Source organism: Nelumbo nucifera, chromosome 1 (genome assembly GCF_055504915.1).
Source record: "Nelumbo nucifera cultivar China Antique chromosome 1, China Antique-T2T, whole genome shotgun sequence".
Classification (NCBI taxonomy): Eukaryota; Viridiplantae; Streptophyta; class Magnoliopsida; order Proteales; family Nelumbonaceae; genus Nelumbo; species Nelumbo nucifera.
In genome coordinates, this window is record NC_142649.1 from 32228841 (window position 1) to 32252414 (window position 23574).

General features: G+C 37.4%; 1 protein-coding gene across 1 annotated transcript in view; it reads right to left on the reverse strand.

The window, feature by feature from the left end:
- The window catches only part of LOC104589660 (Translation elongation factor EF1A/initiation factor IF2gamma family protein), a 60790-nt gene that overhangs the window by 22318 nt on the left and 14898 nt on the right, over positions 1–23574 (reverse strand). Inside the window, exons 7-11 of the mRNA XM_010248054.3 lie at positions 22077–22122; positions 21218–21289; positions 7289–7351; positions 7024–7178; positions 6850–6914 (exon numbers count right to left, since the gene is read on the reverse strand). Coding sequence (XP_010246356.1) covers positions 6850–6914; positions 7024–7178; positions 7289–7351; positions 21218–21289; positions 22077–22122 — 401 coding nt within the window. The remainder of the gene's footprint in view (positions 1–6849; positions 6915–7023; positions 7179–7288; positions 7352–21217; positions 21290–22076; positions 22123–23574) is intronic.

The following is a 23574-nucleotide window of genomic DNA, read 5'->3' on the forward strand; positions in this document are numbered from 1 at the left end:
CTATTTTATAGAATTTTCCTTTTACTCTAAGTGGTATTTGCCTATCACACATAAAAGTCTAGACGCACCCCTCCATTTTGTCCATCTTGCTCTAACACTTTGGGTGACATCCTCCTCAACCTCTCCTTTATTATGAATTCTTGAACCACTACCAAAAAAGGTCACATTGAGTTATTTCTTGATCTTCAATCCTAAGTACATCCTCATTTACACTCCTATTAGCGCTAAACTTACATGCCATATACTCTGCTTTAGTCATACTAATTTTAAAAGCTCTTGTTTCTATGCCATATGTTCATCAGCTTAATTTTGCAGTTAATCCTTCATTAATTTCATCAATTAAAACAACAACATGCACCAAGGAACTTCCTCCTGAATATGTTTAATTGATTCATCTATGATCAGTGCAAACAGATAAGGGCTACGCTGAACATTGGTGAAGACCCATCTTAACTGTAAAATCTGAAGTCTCTCCCACTGGTGTTCTAACATTAGATGTTGCCCATCATACACATCCATAATTAGGCCTGCACACCTATTCTGAAACTCTTTCTTTTCCAAGACCCACCAAATTATCTCTCTGGAACTCCATCATATGCTTTCTCTAGATCCATGAACACCATATGAAGATCATTCTTCTTCTCTCTGAATTTTTCTATTAATTGGCACATGAGTTGAATCCCCTAATAATTATTACAACTTTGTATATCACTTTATTCTTAAATATTAGGCACCATATAGCTATTTGTCTAATCATAAAGCATTTTCTTTTCTTTCACTATCTTACTAAATAACCTAGTTAGCCGTAACAAGCATATCTCTCCCATACCTTTCCATAATTCTATTGGAATCCCATCAGGTCCTAACACCTTTCCCTTCTTAGTCTTATTCAGTGCCTCTTTTACTTCAATAGGCCTAACTATATGAAGGTGCATGTTACTTGTCACATTTCTAGTATTGCTAAATTCTCTTCCATTAGCACCCTCTCCTTGCTATTCATTTAATAATTTTTCAAAATAGTTTCTCTATCTATGTTTGATTTCCTCATCTTTTACCAAGAATCTTTGGTCTTCATCTTTAATGCACCTAACATATTTTAAAATTTTCTTTCCTTCCTCTCAGCTTTGCTTAGTTTGCTAGTTTATGCATTCTTTTTTCTCCATCTTTAGTGCCTAATTTATGGTGAAGCTCATCATAAGCCCTACATTTAACTTCATTCACTTTCTTATTAACTTCCTTTCTTATGGTTTTATATTTTTTCTAGTTTTCTGCATTTCTAACTTTTTTCCCATTCTTTGTAATATGTTCGTTTTAATATAATTATATTGTGAACATCTTCATTCCACCACCAACTTTCTTTGGTACTTGTTCCATTTCGTTTTATATTCTCCTAAGATATCCTTTGCTACTTTATTCATGTTATTTTCCATTTGCAAGAAATATATCATTAATCTTTCCAACTAAATTCCAATTCCCTTCTATTATCAACTTGTTTCTAAATTAAGCAAGGTTTTCTCCTTTTAGCTTTTCCCATTGAATTCTTAGACACCTGTTTTCTTCCCTATATCTCTTCCATTTCCCAACGCATGCATCTACCACCACTAATATATGCTAAGTTGTTAAGCTTTCTCCCAACCCCAAAATAACGAATGATAATTGGAAAGAATGAGAAAAGGAACCTCTTTGCTAGGAAAACTAGAAACTGGAAATTTAGATAATTCAGCAATTAAAATTTGAAGTAAAGGAAGTCCAAAGGGAAAAGAGAAAGAAACTCAAAAGTGGAGTCTACTCATAAAGAAACCCATTGAGAAAGTACATCAAATCAAACTTCATTGACCAAAAGACTTACCAACTTGTTTTCCGAGAAATTTAAAAATAGTTCATGGGAATGACATTTAGAGCATCCAAATTTTTAAAGGAACACATTTTGAAAACTTCTTTGATAATAGTTATCTCCTTTATAAAGTCTGAAAGGTTGTACAGGCTCAAGGTACAAAATCTTGTGTGTAAAGGGCCATACACTGTAACTATTATACTTGTAATGCTTTAATGAAATTATTCTTACCTTTTTCAAAAAAAAATGTCAATTAGAGCAACCCGTTAGGAGGAAGCATTACCTAACAAATTGAATCCAACTAACCTGCATTGTGTTTTTTAACCTTTGTGTCATATTAGTTTGCCAAATTAGTGCTTTAATGAAAGAAGCAAAAAAAATGTATTTGCTAACATCTGTTTCCTTAAAGAAAGATACACAAAACCATGTCTCAGATCTTGTACTAAGCATGTTGGAGGGAATGTCTTTTTTACATTGTGAAAACTCAGGGCATTGTAGAAACACTCCCTTTGACAATAAGGAGTTATTTAGAGGTATTAGCTACTAGTGTACGGGAACACACCCCTTAATCAAGGAGGATTTAAGATGTCTTTTAAGTGTGATCAGAGAAACAAACAATAAGGCATTATATTTTTCCTATATTTGTTTTCTGCTGAAATTTGTAACAGGGTTCAAATTATGGCAATCGAAGACCCTTTTACCTCTCATACGAATCTAGAATTTCTTTTTTTTTTATGACGTAATGAACTTTCTAGAATTTTTTTCTGCTCATATATTACCGTTTTTTCCAGAAACTCTTTGTAGAAGGCTATTTTTCTGTTGTTCTATGGCGTTTCTGTTTGGGGCCTGATCTCCTTAGTCTGGACTATTGCTTTGTCAATTGGAGATGGCCCAAGAATCCTCTACCTCAAGGTCTACTACTAGCTTGGCCCCTAGAGGATCTATATAAAACCTTATGGAGCATTCAAAACCTTCAAATTGCCACCATTAAACTTGATGGTACCAATTTTCTGGATTCTTCTCAAAAAAGTTTATATTAGTGGAAGAGGAAAGCCCGGCTACTTCACAGGTAAAACAAAGAGCCCTGCTGATGCAAATCCTTCACTAGACGTATGGAAGCAAGAAAATATGATCATAATGTCATGGTTATGGAAATATATGACTCCTCAAATCAGCCATGACCTTATCTTTCTTCGAACTGCTGCTCAGATTTGCGAAAGAGTGAACAAGACTTATGCCCAAAAGAGGAACGGGGCTAAGATTTTTCAATTGAGGCAAGACTGAAAATCTCAAACAGAGACAATGATTGGATTGGTCTTGAAACCGGTGGAAAAGAATACTTTGAAAAAGTATACATTGAAAATCTCTAACAATGGCTTGAATGTTTTTTTGGAAGAAAGAGAGATAATTCATCAAAGTTCACTCAGCAATTTGGAGTGGTGGAAAAGAAAAATAGGCATTTGACGGAAGTAACACAGGCTTTCTTATACAATATAAATGTGCCTCATCGTTTTTGGGCTGAAGGGGTGTAGGTAGTTGCCTACCTTGTAAATCGAATGTCACCCCACAGTCTTGGTTTGCAGTCCCCTGTTTTCATTTCTCTTTCCGGGTCAGTATCATTTTCTTCTCCATCTTGATGTTTTTGGCTATGTATGGTTCATTCATTTCCTGGGCCCAAACCACTCTAAACTTGATCTCTGAGCTATCAAGGGTGTCTTCTTAGGTTATTCTTCCACTTAAAGGGGTTATAAGTGTTATGATCCGGTCATTGGTAAGAAGTATTTTTTTATCAGCAACACAGAAATGATTCATTAAATTAAAAAATCATGTAGAACAAGAAGTTGTGGGCAGATGAGAAGTCCAAAGGAAAACTCCACTAATTAAACATAGCCCAAAGGAAAATTCCATTAATTACAACACAGCCCCAAACATAGCCCAAAGGAAAAATCCACTAACTACAACACACACCAAAACATAGATTGTCACTGAACTTCCTTGCTTAGCTAGACCTGGCTGATTGCTGTTAGCTGATCTCCTAGTCCATCTTATTTGAATCACCATGTCTTTAAAAATCTGCTTGAAGTGCCTGAGCTCATTCCTTAGCTTCCATATTACTCCTTCCCCTTTCTTCAGCCAGTTTACAACAATTTTTTAGTGCCCTTCTTTAACTCCTTCCTTTGCTCCAGTCTCTCTTCATGGGGAGAACACAGCTGAAGAGAGACTTTTGCCTCTTCCGCCTCCTTCTTTGTAAGCCTTCTCAGAACGGCACAATAAGATGAAAGATGTAGAGACTATCAGTGATAACTCACCAGAATCACCTCCCAACACTTTGCCCATTGTTCCCATTGTTGAATCTTCCCCCATTATTGTTGAGCCTTCTGAACCTTCTGTTTCTCATTTGTCTTCATCCTACAAATCTTTCCCTGCTGCTATTTCTTCCATTCCTATACGCAAACATGTTTCTGAGGTTTTACCTAAACCAGAGTGGAAGGTAGCTATGAATAATGAAACCTTGGAGTTGGTTGATCTTCACAAGGGGAATGGACTAGTGGGGTATAGATGGACATACATCATTAAATATAAATCAGATGGTCCGATGGAGAGGTATAAAGCTAGGCTGGTTGCCAAGGGTTATACCCAAATTTATGGTGTTGACTACACCAAGAAATTTATTTATGATGGTTTGAAATATAAATCAATTGGATGATTTGAAAAGGTGTAAATTCTCATTAAATATAAATCAATTGGATGTGAAAAATGGCTTCATCATGATTTGAAAAGGTGTAAATTCTCCCAGTGTGAACTAAAGAAATTTATTTATGGGTTGAAAGACTCCAAGAGCTTGGTTTGATCATCTCAACAAAGCAGTTAAGAAGTTTAGGTACACTCAAGAGTCATATCACTTTATTTATTAAACATGAGAGGGCTCACTACAACTTTATATGTATATGGTGATGATTTAGTTGTAATAAGTGATCATTAGGAAGAGATTTTTTTGAGTATCATAAGGAAGAGATTCAGCAACTCAAAAGTCTTCTTAGCCTCAGAATTTAAAATTAAAGCTTTGGGAGAACTCAGATACTTTATAGGTATTGAAGTGGCAAGGTCTAAGAAAAGTATATTTGCTTCTCAGAGGAAATATACTCTTCATCTTTTTAAAGAAACGAGGAAGATATGTGTTAAGCCTTCAGACACTCCAATTGATCCCAATCACCATCTCAATGGTACTGATGGAGAGTTGGTAGAACACAAGAGAATGTTGCAATGACTGGTGAGGAGGCTTCTGAATTTGTCCCTAACAAGGCCAGATATAGCTTATGCAATGGGGGTAATAAGCCAATATATGCATCTCAAATCCCTCATCTTCAAGCGGCTGAAGAATTCTTAGATATTTAAATGCTTCTCCTACAAGAGAGTTATTGTTCTGTAGTCATGGACATTTGCAGCTGGAAGCTTACATAGATACAAATTGGGCATGATCAGTTGATGATCCCCAATGGAATATCGGAGTTGGTGTGGCTCAAATTATTAATGGGAGAGCTTGGAGTTACCACTCAAGAACCTATGAGACTTTATTGTCATAATAAAGCTACCATTAACATTACACACAATCCCGTGCAGCATGATTGCACTAAGCATTTACTGAGAGTTTCTGTTCTTGATAAAAAAAATGATTGCACCAAGCATGCAGAGGTTGAAACACATTTTTCAATGAATGACTGTAAATTTTATTAAATAGAAACAGAAATGGCACAAGGTGTTACCTCCCCTCAAGGATGGATCAATTCCAACCCTTTTTCCAAATTACAGTTTCAAAGTAGGCCACAACAAAGAATCCCTTGAAGCCCCTTGTTTAGCTAGAGAGTCTACCATAGTATTGGCTGATCTGCTAACCCACTGGAAACTAATCAACATGGTTATTGTGAGCCATATGACTTTTCTGATGATGTCCCAATAGCCCCAAACAACAGTATCCGGGTCCAACAGCCATCCCACTATCACCTTCGAGTCTCCCTCAACTATCAAGTTAGTCACTCCAAGTTGGTTGACAATCTGTAGTCCTTGTACCACAGCTAGAAGTTCAGCCCTTGTTGAATCTCCAAAGCCCACTGGTCCTGAGAATAAGGAGAGAATGTTACTATCCTTATTCCTCAAGATCCCTCTTATACCCGAAGGTCCTGGATTGCCTTGACTGCTCCCATCAAAATTCAACCTTACAACCCCTTCTGGAGGTGGTAACCACCTTACTTGAAGTGTAGAGGTTGAAAGACATTTCATAAGAGAGAAGGTTGAGATGAAAAAGATCTGTTGGCCTTGTGTAAAGACTGAAGACCAGCTGGCTGATTTCTTGACTAAAGGGGTAAACAAGAATAAATTATATGATTGACATATATACTCAACTTGAGGGGCAGCGTAGAAACGACTAAGATGTCCCTGCTGTAATGTTTTCAACAACAGTGTATTATTGTAATTTTGAATGTTTTAACACTCAAGTATATAAACCAATGTATTAAAAGGCATGGAAGGCATATGCCTGGAGGTGCGCGCACCTCCATGCAAAGCACCCCAAAACGCTCTGAGGTGCATGCCAAAAGCTTTGATGCCTTTGAGCCACATGCTTCATGTGCCTCAAGCACCCTTCTTACATTCTGAACTACACCTCATGCCTCAATGCAGTGGAACACCTTGCGTCACGCCTCCGCATTTTAAAACATTGATATAAACTAGGGTGGACCAACCACAAGCAGTCAACTCATTCCATGTTCTCTCAATCATATCTTCTTATTATTCTGGTCACAATACACACCAACCACTGCTAACATCTTTCTAGTATTAACAAGAATCTTGTCGAACATTTATGTTGCTAATAACATTTTTGTACCTTCTACAGCATAAACAAAGTTCTGTGCCCTATTTACAGCAAAACAAAGCAAGATGGATGGTTCTCAAAACCGAGACCAGAATGATAACTATGTTATGAATAGTCAACCAAAGATGAAAAGGTCCTTCTTTACCTTTCTTCACATTGTAACCCGAAGATCTAAGGAAAGGTGTCATCTTTGACTCTATTTCATCGTACCTGCAAACAATATTTAAATGTAAAGGACTGCTGAATCCTTACATATCAACTTAAAGGCCCCAAAAACAAAAAGAAATTTGCAAAACAAACAAAAATAATTGTTGAGCACCTCTCTTTAGACCATTTCACAGTAGGATCATCCATCTTATTGACAACAACAAGCAATTTAGTGACACCCAAGGTCTTCGCAAGTTGGACATGTTCACGTGTCTGTCCACCCTTTTCATATCCAGTTTCAAATTCCCCTTTTCGTGCAGATATTACCTAAACATCAAAGAAGAATATTTTATCAGAAAAAATACTAATAGGGATAAAACCAGATTTTTCCAATGATAGATAGTTTGACAAAAAAAAGTGTCAGAGCATTAGCTTACCAGAACACCAACATCAGCTTGAGATGCCCCACTGATCATGTTTGGAACATAGTTCTTGTGACCCTAAAGTTGCAAGTAATAGAACAAATAAATTACATAGGTCAACATGAAGAAATACCAAACACTTTTTTTATGAGTAATAGTATAATTTTATGAATTCAAAAACTGATTTAGAATTGTGATTTCATACAACATCCAAGGGAGAGGTGCAAGCTGCAGCCCCTCCTAGAATCTTACAATTAAACTAGAAAAAAAACATACAGGAATCACAGCTGAGCCCAAAACAATTCTTCCCTATTTACCCCTTGCTTGGCTAACACATCGGACAAAGTATTTTCTGATCTCCCCACCCATTGTAAAAAGACCAACATATTCCTTGTCACCCAACTGAATTTCTTCATTTCCTTCTTGTAGCACCATATAGCATCTTCAGGATTTTTCAACCAGCCCACCACCACCTTGGAATCCCCTTCAATTATCAAATTCAGTACCCCCAGCTGGTTTGCAAATTGCACCCCTTGTACAGTAGCTAATTGCTCTGCCCTGATAGAGTCTCCAACACCTAAAGGACCCAAGTAAAGCAAGACAAGCTCTCCATTCTCATTTCTCAAAACACCCCCCATTCCGGATAATCCTGGATTACCCATGCTACTTCCATCAAAGTTCAACCTCAATGAACCTTCAGATGAGGAGACCAGCTTGTAATTAACTTGTCCTTTAAGAGTGAACACCTCGCTACTGCTGACCAGTTTCTCCAAAGGTCATTAAAAGAGAATTGATGAAAGATTTCAAAAGTCTTCAGCCAAAAAATTACCCTATGCAACACACAGTCTTTCAATTCCTAACTGCTCCTTTCCTTTTCTTGAAAAATTAAAGCATTCCTTTCTTACCAAAGAGTCAAGATCAGGGCAGCGCAAGTGCATCTCCACATAAGTTACCCTCTTTTTGTAGGCCAAGAGAAAGTAGAATTGTCAAAGATCAGCAAACTTCTACTGGTAAGCTCCAACTACTCCCAAACAACGAAAGTAGCCAATCCAAAGGTCTACAAAAAATTGACAAGATATTAGTAGATGGTAACAATCCTTCCCCGTGAGATCTGTAGATAATACACCAATTGGGAGAAATACAAAGGAAATGTCTTCTCTTTTGTAGGTTATCTAGTGTGTTTACTTTTCCATAGAATACTTCCCAACAAAACGGCATAATCTTTGGGGAACTGGCCTACACCAAATTTCCTTTGATGGAAAGGGTTGTTAAGCAGATGATTGAGAGATGGACATGAAATAAGAAGCACAAGTAAAGGTTCCTTTGCTTGGAGGGATCCAAGCAAACATGATTAAGACAACATAGATGTTAGACAGTGTATGCCCTTAGCTCCAATCAGATTGATGTACATTATGACATTTATTGTAAATAAATAAAGTACATATTTGATTCATGTTATAGTGGTTGTGTAATACCCTTAAACTGGACACTTATGAGACTCGTGTTAGTTTAGAATGTTCACAGCCGTTGGATAAGTCTGGGGAGATTTATCCTGCTAAGGCTGACACTGATGTGCCGCCAAGTGTTGGGGTGACCTGTCTCAGCTGCCAGGGTGAGACTCGAGGTACATGTAGTGTTAAATTGAAACCCTGAACCGGACCAGATTTCCAGTATTGCCCTGGACCTTGGTGATTAGTGGGCAAAACTGGAAAGTTACACCTGACCCCTAGACTCGATTATGATATTGCACTATGTGTCGGATTGGGTTGTGTTTGATATGCCAATCAGTGAGATCCTTGGCGGGGGTCAAAACCTAGGTATGTTGGGACAGTCTGAGAATTCATCTGAGTGGGTGATCATAGTGACAGGATCAGCCCCTTTGTCGGACAAAGGTAATGATCAGGGATGCACTCTCTCTGATGGAAGCCAAGACTGCCAGCAGCCGATTTCAACCGTTGAAATTTGTTTTGCAAAATATATTTATATACGGATATACATATATATATATTTTGGTTTCAAAATGTTTGCAAAAGGTTTTAATTCCCAGGATCCATGTGAGTAGAGGGTGAAGCAATGTTCCTCGCAGCCGAGGGAGAGGTCCTCTCTTGTCGGGCAGTGTTTGATCATTATGGGCTGAGAGGTTAAGTGTAGGACCATTGAGGGTAATACCCGATGGGCTAATCTTGCATCTGCCCACAGTCCCTGGGTTTTTATAAGGTGGCTTGGCCCAAGGACCACTTAGTGTAAGTGTTGGGCCCATTAGGAGTCCATGTGATAGGCTTCAAGGGGTTCACTGTCTTTTCAGTGAACTCGGCCAAGCCTTGTAACAGAGGCTGGGCTGAACCCATGTGGCTGATGTGTAGATCAATGTTTGGGTCCCACGCCATACAAAGAAGCCCAACTGGGCAGCAGTTTGAGCACTTAAACTTATTGGGCCTAAAGCCCATTTCAAACTTATTGAGCACTTAAATAAGGCGGTGGATCTAGGATTAAATCAGCAGATAGGATAGGGTCTTACCCTATCCACTCAGAGAGTCCAAATCTGAATTCAGATCTAGAATCCTCCTAATGAGATTAGGAGAGAGCTTATCTAATATGCAGATAAGATAAGGGCATATCCTTATCTCTTAAAGAGAACTCCTTATCCAAATACAGATTTGGACTAGGAAACTCCTAATGAGATTAGGAGTTCTCTTTAAGCCTATAAAAGGAGGAAGGGGCGAACCATTCAGTTCATCCTCACATCCCAAGCATCCAGAGATTAGATCTCAGATCACCCAAAGAAAAGACAGCTACAATGTGACTGCGCCATCTTCTCCCTGTGATTTCCTCCAGTTGCCGCCATACTGCCAGTTCAATTTCCTTGTAGGAGCGATCAAGAAGTGTCCAGTATTTGGAGAAAGGCTGATCAGAAGTCGTGCTCACTGCCTCCATTGAATTCTTGCTGAAGAATTCAGTTCGTTAGACAAACCCTACTGACTCTGCTCTACCATTCACCGTGTCATCTTCAATGGGAGCAGTTTTTGGAGTCTTTCTTTGGGCGTGAACACCTTCGTTGGGAGATATTGCATCTTCGTATCAGGTATATCCCTCTCCTACCGTTTTGGTCCAGATCTGGTTCGGTTCTTATTTCAAGATTGATCCTTGAAAAATGCAGTTTTTCTAAAACAAGGAATGTGATTCCCACATGGGAGAGAGAATTTTTTGAAATTTCGCCCTACCTTCCTGCAGGGTTCGGCCATCCATATGATGGATCTCTCATCCCTTCAATAGCATGTTAGAGAGAGATTCAATTTCATCATCCCTTAGTCCCCTACAAAACCCAAAATCCCAATTAGGAGCCAAGGGTGTTCCCAAGGATGAGACAAATTTTGATATCACCTTTTTTTATACAAAGAAACAAAAAATAACAAAGGGAAAAGGTCCTTTAGAGGGGTGTCTCCTACCCAAATATCCTCCCAAAAGTGAATAGTATTGCCAGAACAAACTTCGTACCTGATAAAATTGAAAAATTGAGGAAGGGTGTTGTGAATGGCCTTCCAAGGTGTTGCCAAGTTAGCTTGCCTTGATACACCAGCATCCCATCCATTCTCTTAACTCCCATGAATGCTTCTCACCACCTCATGCCACAACCTCTCACTTTCCAATGGCCATCACCACAACCATTTCCCTAACAGAGATTGATTTTTTTCAATCACACTCCCAAGTCCCAAACCCCCCTCTTCTTTACTTCTGCAAACAATTTCCCATTTAACCAAATGATCATTTTTTCTTGTCCCGACTCCCACAAGAAGTCTTTCATCAACTTTTCCAGCTTCCTAGCTTCCCTAGGTGGTATCCTAAAAACAGACAGAAAGTAAGTAGGTAAGTTAGCCAAAGTAGCTCTTATTAAGGTGATTCTCCCCCCCAAAGAGATGTAATTCTTCTTCCACGAAGCTAATCACTTCTCAAACTTTTCTAGCACTGGGGTCCAAAATCTGCTCTCCCTAGGATTTTCCCCTAATGGAAGCCCTAAGTAGGACATAGGCCAAGAAGAGATGGAACACTCAAGACACTCCGCATAAACCTCAATCTCCCCAACCTCCAAGTTTATACCCACTATGCAACTCTTCTCCAAATTTATTTTCAAATTAGAAACCATTTCAAATCCTTTGATTAGCTCCTTTAGGTTTTCTACCTTCTCACTAAAACCTCCTTCGCAAAAGATCATTAGGTCATCTGCAAATTGAAGGTGGGTGATTGGGATTTGGTATCTCCCTATTCCCCAACCCCTAATGGCATCTTCTTTATTGGCCTTAGTAATGACCTTACTAAACACATCAGCAACTAAGGTAAAAAGGAAGGGAGAGAGTGGATCCCCTTGCTTGACACCCCTACAAGATGGAAAAAAATCCTTCACACCATTTACCAGAATAGAGTAGTAATAGGTACTAATACACCCAAATATCCAACTACACCACTTGTCCCCAAATCCACAATTTCTCATCACCTCTAACAAAAACTCACAGTCCACCAAGTCATAGGCTTTTTCGAGATCCAATTGACAGATAAAATCTCTTTGTCTAGACCTTTTCATTTCCTCCACACGCTCATTCGCAATTAGAATCTAATATGTTATTTGTCGACCTTGAACGAAGGACCCCTGAGTTTCACTAATGATAGAAGGGAGAATTGTTTTGATCCTCAAAGAAAGCACTTTAAACAGAATTTTATAGATGCTTGTCATCAGACTAATAGGGATCAAGGCCAAAAAAGTGGCATTCATAGTTGTCAAGGCGTCGCCTAGGCGACCAGGCGCACTTGGCTAGGCGCCTTGCCCAAACGCCTTGACTTAGCAACTAGGCGACTAGGCGCCCGCCTAGGCAACTGAGCGCCCGCCTAAGCGACAAAAATGACAAGGTGGGCCTTTTATAATATCATTTATATTGCTATATCTTATTAATGTATGTGTTAATACATTTTATTATATGCTATATATATATATATCAATTATACTTTGTTTTAATGTTTTACTATTGAAATTTAAAAGATCAAAGGGTTTTCAGAAGAGAAAAAGAAAGAAAGAAAGAAAGAAAAGAAAGAGGAAAGAAAGAATAGAATAATAAAGTTATTTTTTCTATTCTCTCTCTCTAATTAAATAAAACAGAAACTCCATCCTTGTTTTTTTTTTCTATTTTACTTTCCATCTTGAATATTTATCATATAAAGTTGATAACCATCTTTACCTACTAATTAATATGGATTTTCTCTATTAAATACTTATTATAGTAGTATTATTTTTGAAAATAATGAAATTAATATATGTAAAAGCTTTGTATCTTTTAGATGTGATGATTTGCCACATTTTTAGAGGAAATTTAATGTTCTTAATAAAGAGAATTGCTATTTTTTCAATTAATATACATGTTGGGTGGTATATAAAATTAGGATACTAACCAAAAGTCAGATTTTTATATTATAAAACTTGTATCGCCTAGGTGGGCGACTAGGCGCCCCAATGTCGCCCAGAATCACCTAGACGCCTTGAAAACTATGGTGGCATTAATTCCAAGGCTTTTTACATGGTTGTCTGCAAATTCCTTAAAGACTTCAATTAAATCCTCTTTTAGCACCTCCCAGCAATCTTGATAAAAAGCCATTGTAAAGCCATCTAGACCTGGAGCCTTGAATCTATCCATTTGAAAGACAACTTTCTTAATCTCTTCTTCCTCGAAATTCCATTCCAACCACCTTGCTATTCTGTCCTCAAGTCTTGGCCATTCCACCCCTCCCACGACTGCTCTCACTCCAAGGTCTTCTATAGATCGATTTGAAGTGGTCCACAAGTTTTCTGGCTATGTCATCATGGTTGGTAATCACCTCCTCTTCTATCTCTAGCCTGGTCACAAAATTCTTTCTTCGTTTCCCATTAATGTCGTCATGGAAAAATCTAGTGCCCCCATCACCTTCCTTAATCCGCTTATGTCTAGATTTTTGTCTCCAACTGATTTCTTCCCTCAATAACACCTCTTCTAGACCCTTTTTCAATTGTCTTGTTAACACTCGGTCATCCTTGGTCAAACCATTTTGGGAGTCTTTTACATCCAAGTTTCCTATTCAAGAGATTAGGCTCAATTTTTGCTCCTCAATTCTGCCAAACTGATCTCTATTCCACTCTTTTATATCGACTCTCAACATCTTTAACTTCTTATGAAACTTGACCCCCTTCGATCTTCCCCCCCCCCACCTCCACACCCCACCACTCCTTCACTTTTTTCACAAAATCTAGATGAGTAAGCTACATATTTTCAAATCTAAAAGGTTTGGGTCCAGTAGGAAAAGACTCAATGCCTATATGGATAGGATAGTGATCAGAGGTGACCCTAGGTAATGCTTTAAAAAGCATGTTTTCCATCCTAGATTGGCCCTTGGGCTCGAGCCTTTTAATTGGAGCACCCGAGTTAGTGGATTTTACTTAGGCTGCCATTGTCGGCCCAACAGAAATGAATTCCACCCGCGTGACTCTTTAAGAGGTCACACCGCCCTTGTTTTAAAAGTCGAACCTGCAACCTTCCCTTTTGAACCAGTCTGAGGTTGCTGGTTCAACCTCCCCCCCCCCAAACTTTACCCACTTGATAAATTTTGTCTTTTTCCCCTAAAGCCACCTGCGCATATGATCTGCCAATTGTCAAAGGGTTTACTTGCTCTCTACAGTTTTGACCTCCCATCTGCCCCAATTCTTTTTGGCTTCCTAGAAGTTGTTGGCCCTTTTTAGTGAAGCATTCCTTCCCATTTGAACTAGCCAATCTCGTAAATCAACGTAGAGCTTCTTCTTCCTCTTTCTCACCTCCTTCCATGCGAGCCTCCTTCCACAGCCTTGCTTCAATGAAGGATGCTAGCCACACAGAGACGAAACTCCTCTTTGTGCGTACCTCTACCTTTCATGGATTATCTTCTGGCTTCACACCACTAAGCAGAATTGCTGCTGAATGAAGATCGCCCCAGAATGCTCCTTCTAACGTCCTCCACACATTAATGCTATAGATTCTGCTACTTCTTGTTTCCACAGATGAAACGAAAGGCCTATTACATGCACCACAACACCATCTTCAACAAAGAAGTCCTTGGAGTTAGATGTTGGACTCCATTTGAAAACTGTGATTGATCCAAACTCAGCCTGAAAATTGAGGACTGATATTTCCACTTCATTCCCTACTAGATCTAATAGGGCTTTACAGTTATCGAAGGGGGTTACTATGAAGACTCTTTTCAGCTTTAGACTAGTTGTCAGTAAATCAGCTACCATCCTCGATTCATTAACCTGTTCCTTGGCTTGTATCACAAACTTACTATCCCAATCTTTCTCTCTAGACCACCCACCATTCTGCATTTGCCTTTTGTTTTTACCATGACCACTTGCTCTTGTTCTACCCTGCTATTGCTCTGGTAAGCCTTCTCCTCCCTTGTGAAAGCTTCTTTTTCATTTGATACTCTTCAAGCTAAAAACTCATTGAGCAACCTGTTTACTTCCCCCCATCCTTGACTCTGTTTTCCTGCTGGTAGACACACCAGTTGCCTTCATCCCTTTGCCAAAATATTCAGACAAAGCTATGAATGAACCTTTGCTATTCCTCTTATATTCAACTACATATCTTCTCCCTTCTAACGTACCAAGTTCCTGCCAGTTTATCTGCTTGCCTTTTGAGCAGGCTCAAGCTATGAAGTCTCTTAACCACTCAACTACTTCTAATCATTCCAGCAGTATTATACCCTTTTTTACTTCCCTTACCTTCCCCTTGATTCTCATCTCTTCGAGCAAAATATTTTTTGCTTCTACCTTCAAGGATCTCCTCCACCGACCTGCTTGCATGAACTCCATCACTACCTGCTTTTGAATCCTGACTTTAGATCTTGTTAACCACAGACTTGATCAAAGATATCATCTTGTCTAGTCTTCTTTTTCACTTGGACCTAGGATGATGTACTCATTAGAAGCCTTGCTTTTGAACACTGTTGTTTCTCTCAGACGAGATCAACCAGGCCAGAGCAACATGGTAGGAATCATGGTCCAGATTATCTTTCATCTAATGGCCACAACTCTTTCAAGATGCATTGAATTTTCAAGATTTTGGTCTTTATTGGATTGGTAACTAAAAACCTATCTAATGGTAGAAATGCCACACACTTGATTGTTAATAAATAATAATATAGCCAAAACACAAATAAAACAATGATGATTATGGATCCAATAAACTGAGATGGATGAGTGGAAAAACTAGAAAGAATAGGATCAGAAATGAAGTAATTCCAAATAATCCATGAGTAAATCCAATAGATGATAAAACTGAGAGAAAGTAGACTAAGACGATTTCCTCACATGCAAATAATACCATCTACAGAACATGTCAAGGACTGATCTGTTGCAAGTTTAACGAACTAGAAGGGATAGGGGCAGACCAGGAAAGGACACAAACTGGAGTGGTGAGAAGTTAAGCAGTCATAATTTAACAATGGATATGGCATTTAACAAAACAGAATGGCGAAACAGGATTTACATAATAGTTGGGAACTGGGATAAGGCTTAGATGATGATGATGAAGGATCCAATAAACCTTTGTTGAAGATAGGATCTATTAAACTTCTCTCCCCCCAAGAAACACAGGAAATGTTCTAAGGTCTGGTATAACAATGGAAAAATAAAAAGGTTTATCTGCTGATCATACCGCTTTCCATGGGCACCAAAAGGCAACCATTTAAATTGATTCAGTTTCCCAGCCATTCCAATTGAAATCATACTTAATACCAATGATTAAATTCCAGAGATAACAAGTCACTCGAGGAAAATGTCAAAAGCGGAACTCTTATCATGGACAAAGGACCCTATACCCAACCCCAGACCCCACCTCTCTTGAGGACAACTTTCACAAGAGCTCAAAAAACCAAGAGAACTTTGAAGGTTAGAGAATCCCAGGAATCAAATGCCACTTTCCTTGCCTTGATTCCAAAAAAGATAGAGGCGAAACACCCTAATGACTTTAGGCCGATTAGCCTGGTGACTAGTATATACAAAATTTTGGCTAAGGTTTTGCCTTTGAGGCTTAGAGCGGTAATACCTCCTCTAATAAGTCAAGCAAGGTATTGTTCATAAATTGGAATTAGAAAAAGCTTATGATTTAGTGGATTGAAGCTTCTTGATTGAGGTCCTAGGGAACTGTGGTTTTGGTCATGGTTTAAAATCTCCCTGATTTCCCTAATATTTCCACGACATTATTCAATTTTCATGGGTAGCAACACGAAATTTTACTGGATTCAACATTTCCCCAATGAACACTACCAACACTATGTGGAGTGCAAGAGATAATTTCCACAACATACTTCCATTTCCACTTCCATGGGTAACAAAATGAAATTTTACTGGAATTTACATATTCCCCATTGAACACTAGCAATACTATGTGGAATACAAGAGATAGTATTATAACATAATTTGGTAACTATTGTAGGTATGTGAAGTAGCAAGTTATTGTCCACCTAACTTATATGACTACCACTTTGAGCTAACTCAATATTCATTTCAAATATAAAGTTAAATATTAGTTTTCGTTTGTGTAATAGATTGTTTGGTTAATCTAATACAACCATTTACATTTTCTGTTTGTGTAATAGATTATTTGGTTACTCTATTACAACCATTTACATTTTCTATGAGTTCAAAGTTTGCTTTAACACATTCTATCATGAAGCTCCAAATCTTAAGGTTTACAAGGCAACTTTAGAATATATATTCTTTTATCTATAACCTTAGTTTCTTAGCTTTGTTTAATGATTTAGAACAAGATAATAATTTAAAAATGTGTGTCTATGCTTCTTTTATCATTTCATAAAATAAGAATCTATATTTTGCACATTTTACAATGTTTCCGCCATATCAATAATTATTACAATATTTCCGTACGACATTTCCGCCATGTTTCTTCTATTTTGGATGACCGGCATTTCCACCGACATCGACATTTCAAACCTTGGTTTTGGTGATAGGTGATTCAATTGGATGAAGGGTTGTATTAGTTCAATTCATTTGTCAATCCTAGTAAATGTTGTGGTTAAGGACTTCTTTCCAGCCTCTAGAGGTTTAAGGCAAGGCGACCCCATTTCCCCTGTTGTCTTTACCCTGATAGCAGATGTTTTTAGTAGGCTACTCCCAAAGGCAGATAGGGAAGAGGCAATTAGAGATTGGAGGATTGGAAGAAATAGTCTCAATGACCCATCTCCAATTTCCTGATGATACTATTATTTTCAGTGAAGGGGATGACCTAAGAAAAGTGAGGAATCTTAAAGCTCTATTAAGTTACTTTGAAGGTGTCTCTAACCTAAAAATAAACCTAGACAAGAGTTGTGTGGTAGGGATTAACCTAGAGGAAGGGTTTATTGAATCTGTGGCTAAGTGCTTAAGTTGTCATGTAGCTTCTTGGCCCTTGTCTTATCTTGGGCTTCCCCTAGAGGCTAACCCAAAGAGATGTTTTTGGAGTCCAATCCTGGAAAATTTAAAAAAAAAAAAAAAGCTAGCGGCTTGGAAAAAAGTTATATATCTCTAGGAGGAAGATTAACTTTTGATTAAAGGCACACTAGCTAATTTGTTAGTTTATTCTCTCCCTATGTTCAGGATACCCTCTAGGGAGGCAAAGAAATTGGAGAAATTAATGAGGGATTTCCTCTGGGAGCTAGGGGAAGAGAAAAAGGAACACTTAATAAGATGGGAGATGGTTTGTAGGAGAAAATAAGAGGGTGGGTGGGGGTTAGGGAATTTGACCCTAAAGAATGTAGCTTTGCTAGGTAAATGGTTGAGGAGATGGCCTTTGGAAAGAGAGAGGTTATGGCATGAGGTGATAACTAGTATTCATGGTTGTCTGGATAACGATTGGAATGCAGGAGCTTTTCGACAAGCAACATTGACCACTCCTTGGAAAGCAATTCACAGTATCCTACCCATGTTTCTGAACTTTGTCAAGTATGATGTTTGTTTAGGAATCTCTGTTTTATTTTGGTAAGATGTTCGGGTAAGTAAATCAGCTCTCAAGGACAATGTTCCGTCACTTTACTCCATCTCCCTGTTTAAGCATAAGGTTGTCTCCCATTTTCTTCCCTTCCCTTTTTCCTCTTTGGCTTTGAATTGGAATTTTGGCTGTCCTAGATAGTGTTTGTTTGGATCCTCTAAAGCCAGATAAGAGTATTTGGTCTCCCCACCCAAAAGGCGTCTTGACTTGTTCTTCTTTCTTCAAGGCACTTTGCTCTTCCCTTGCTCAGGATGTTTGTCCAATCAAGAAGCTTTGGATTAGACCCATTCCTCAAAGTTATTTTGTTCTACTGGGAAGTGTCTGATGGGAAGATCAATTCTTTAGACTGTTTGCAGAAGAAAAAGCCTTTCATATGCCTATCCCCTAATTGGTGTATTCTTTGCAAAGCCAATGGTGAGGATTGCTTCCACTTACTAACTTCATGTTCTTTTGTTGTAGCTTTTTGGGATTGGATTTTTGCCTTGTTTGGATGCAGGTGAACCAACCTTTAAATATAAGTCTGCTTTTTGACCAATCAACCTTTGTATGACCCACCAGAGGGCAGACTATGTGGAAATGTATTAGAGCTACTACACTTTGGGCAATTTGAGAAGAAAGAAATGCAAGAATCTTTCATGAAAAGGAAAGAAGCATCTTACTTGTTAAGGAATGTATCCTAACAAGGGCAATTAACTGGCTGAAAACTTTGGATTTTTTCCGCCATGTTTCCTTTGATAACTTTTGGAGAAACTGGTCAACAGTGGCAAATAGCTCCTCCAAAAAAGAAAAGGTCATTGTAGATTGGACTCCGCCACCAGACGAATGGGTTAAACTGAATTTTGATGGTAGTAGTTAAGGAAATCCTGGCCCACTAGCAAAGCATCTTGGCCTTATACTCTGGTCCAATGGGAACAAGAGACTCAACCAAGGCTGAACTTTCGGCAACTCTGCAAGGTATAAAAATAGCAAATCAAATAGGAGTTGAGCATCTCCTAGTTAAAGGGGATTCTAAGGTGGTTGTAGAGTGGTTAACAGACCCGAGCTCAGTAATTTGATGCTACAAGGACTTCCTGAAGAAGGCAAGCTGGTTAACAAGCAATATGAATGCTAGTACACATTGGGTGAGAAGGTCAGCAAATGCTATGGCTGATAGTCTCGCTAAACAAGGGATCTTGAGGGAACATCTGTATTGGGCAACCATGTAATGATTGATTATAGTGTATTGTGGTCTCTTACACTTACTTTCAAGAGAGGTAGCACCTCATGCCTCTCTTTGGGATCCTATTATCTTTGCTTACACTTTGATAATAAAGTAACTTTTCAATTATCAAATATATATATAAGTAAATTTGTCCTATATATTTTTAAAATTTTTTGAGAAGTTCGTAAAAATAGAATTTATTTTATGGTTTATGATATAATTAGATATTTGATTCGATTCAACTTTCTCTACGATTTACAGTTCAATTACGATTTTGAGGACACTGCCTAGTAGAGGTGTAAAACGGGTTGTGTCGGGCGGCACAACACGGCACGGCCCGTGGGCAGACCGCGCAAAATAAATTACTTTTATTAATTATTAATTACTTTAACATTTCTTTACTAAACATTAATTATTTTTTATTAAATTTATGTGTTATTTATTAATTAATAATTATTTTTATTAACTAGTAATTTTAATTATTTCAATAATTTTTAAAATTTATTTTAATTTTATTTGTGTAAATTATTAATTATTTTAATATTTTTATAGTCATTGTTTTTTTAATTTTAATCGATTCATTTATTAATTAGTAATTATTAATTTATTATTTTTATTTGTATTGTTTCGATATTATTTTGAGGTTGAAATATATTTTTATGAGATAATGCAAATTGAACTCAACATTTCCAAATAGTATGTTTTAGGGGTAAAATAGTAAAATCAGTAAATTTCAGATGGTAAAGGGTTGATCCAACACAAACAAACTTAGGATTCAGATCCTCTAAAAAGTAGAAAAGCATCTATGCTTCTTTTCAGATTTCAGACACTTTTAACATCTTTTTAACTTTTCAGATTTATCAAACGCCAACTTAGACCTAAGTTGGGTGCACGAATACTGCTGAATCACAAAGATCCTGCATCACTTATAACCTAGTTCAACATGATAGAACCGAGCACATCAAGGTACAACAGAAAAAGGCCACTGCTAGGGAATGTTTCCTTTTATGAGATCAAAAGATTACTTGGCTTAGCATGTTCACAAACATTGTAGCCAAGTCAGATTTTGTTAAAATTTAATGAAGCTAGCCATGAAAAATGTCTATGCTTATCTATGATTACGTCTAGCCTAACATTTATGGTTATGTAACTTTTTTATATAATATTCTTTTATAAGTTTCATGGTTACCAATCAGTATATATATGATCAGTTTGAGGGGATATTGATATACCATACTGTTTTAAATGGAAGGCCACTATTGTCTCGTACCCATAAAGGTATACTTGTCATTGTGCTATTCAGTATAAATATGAAACCAAGAGGCAGAAGGAACAATCTTTTTCTTGGCCATACATTTATTCTTCCACTCTTTTTTCTTCTTCTATTCTTCTCTTGCTCTTTATTCATCCTCTTCTGATTCAAATAACAAGAAATCAATCCAACTATAATAAAAGGCCATAACCCAATGTTCGCCCCAGCTATTTGAGGTCTTGGGAAGGGGTGGACTGGATACAGACCTAACCTCTGGAACATTTTTGCACAAAGTGGTTACTTTCAGACTCGAACCTGTGTTTACAGTTATCAAACCAAGATTTTACTATGACATCAAGCAATTACACCTTGTCTATCTATCCAACTACATGCAATAAATTTGCATCATGGATAAAAGGGAAAATATAAGCAGCATCAAGAAAAACTAGAAAATTTACCGGAGCATCCAAAATTGTAAACCTTGTGGTTTCTGTTTCAAAATGTGCACGACCAACCTCCACAGTTATTCCCTGTTTAAGCAACCAATAAATAATCATAGCTTTCTAACAAAGAATTAGGTAAAAACAATGCTCACAGATACAATAGTCATCAATGTTTAGAAAACCGGACTGGGCAAAGAACCGGAGAAGGGAGAGGTTCATGATCAAAGGTTCAACCTAAGTCAAACCGGAGGTCAGACTGTGATGATGTGGCATATACATATACATACTATGGGTCATATAAATACTATATATAATATATTTTATAATTTTTAATATATTTAAACATGGTAGTTAGATGGCAAGTTCCTTATTTTTTAAAGCAAATGACTAGGGCCCAAATCTCTTAATTTACATTTTCTTTAAAATACGTGTATAATAAAGTAATATGCACAACAAAGTCTCATTAATTAACACAAGTAAAGAGGTGGATTAATGGTAATTAAGCAATATAGAGAAATTAAAGGTCATGGGTTCAAGTCTTACAAAACACATTTTAAAATTTCAATTGTTAAAGACCAGGGCGGTTTCACAAAACTGGGACCGGTTCACCGGTTTTGGGATTAAACCAGCCTGTCATCCGGCTTTCACCGGTTTTTTATCAAGTGCAATTATTGGGGTAGGACTGAACCAGCCAAGGTCCCGGGTCACTGTTCAACCAGTCCGACCAGCCAGTCCGGTCCGTCTTTCTAAACACTAGTCATAGAATATGTCACCCATGCATATGAAAAGAAAAGCAACCAATACATGTTTCAACATTTTGTTGCAAAAACTGATATAGTATATAAGTAAAGCATATGAACAACTTAGAGCATACCTTTACACGCTCTTCCTCATTGGTGTCCATGATATATGCCATGTACCTGCCAAATAAAGTAGGTTTGTACTCAAATAAAGGAAATTTAATAAATTAAGAACTATGAACTAATTTTCTTGTGCTTGCTCCACTGAAAGTACTGTTCGATGCAAAGTAAAACAACATTTGGAACTTGTAAAAGAAATGGTCAAAAAATCATAAGATTATAGTAAATACTTAAATCTCAATTTTCCAAATTTTGAGGTCAAAAAACCATATGGGCAAGAAAAATTACGCATACAAGGAAATGCACTATGGAGTTAGTGCTTCAAAAGCAATTCTAAGACCACAGAACTTCAGTACCAGTTAGCCAGTATGGGTATGAACGAAAGAATGTGTCAAGAAAACTGAAAAATGGAGTTTCACCATGAAATCATGAAGGGAAGATACAAGACAGTTCCAATAGATATTTTTTTGATAATTTAGTAGTACAATAGATATTTTTTTGATAATTTAGTAGTACAATAGATATTATTAGACTAAATAATTCATATTGTGGGTAATGGGTTTATAGTATTAATAGTATTATTCTTACACTAGTTTCCAGTGTTTTAAGAGCACAAGGCACAAAAAAGTGCAAAGGCAAATTTGTTCCCGAGGCACGCGCCTTTTTGAAGCAAGGCGTAAAAATATAAAAAATGACAAAAAATCAAAAACTATATATATATAAACCTAAATTTTAAAATAAATGTTTTAAAAAACCTATTATCTAAAATTAAAATACATAAACATAACATGTAAAGCATATTCAAATCAAAATTGGAAAATAAAATCAAACATATAAAACATTTTCAAGGATGTAAAACCCACAATCTCTTTTTACCTAAATTGCATTACTTCAAGTAGATAATGTGATGTAAAATATATTGCATTCCTGATTGTACGAGCCACCTTTGTACCAAGTCCCTTAAGGAAGACCCAAAAGTCCATGTTATGGTCTTAAATTCTTAATTCTCACACAAAAAAAAATAATGATTTTAAGAAGATATTTTATTAGGATGAATGAATGAACAACATTTGCAAATAGGGGGTTCTCGGAGCTTTGGTGAGCAAGCAAAGCGAGCGAAATATCTTCTTAAAAGGCAATTAAAATTCTAAAATCATTATCTTTTGTGTTGAGAATTAAGAATTTAAGACCCTAACATGGACTTTTGGGATTACCTTGAGGGGCAAGATCAGGGGTCTAGGGGCAGAGCCCCCGGCCCAGTCGCTAGGTCCAATAAAGAACAAAAAAGCATAAAAATTTAAAAAGGTGCACACCTGGGCTGAGGTGCAAGGCGCACCAGGCATGCGCCTTTTGATAGTGTTGAACCTAAGACCTAGGCAAGGTGCATACCCTAAAATCCTAGGATATATATTTTTTATTTTAAAAAACCCATCGCTAGGCAACTAGGCAACAAGGCACTCCCCTATCGCCTAGCTTACCTTAGCACCTTGAAAACTATGTTGAGAAATGCTT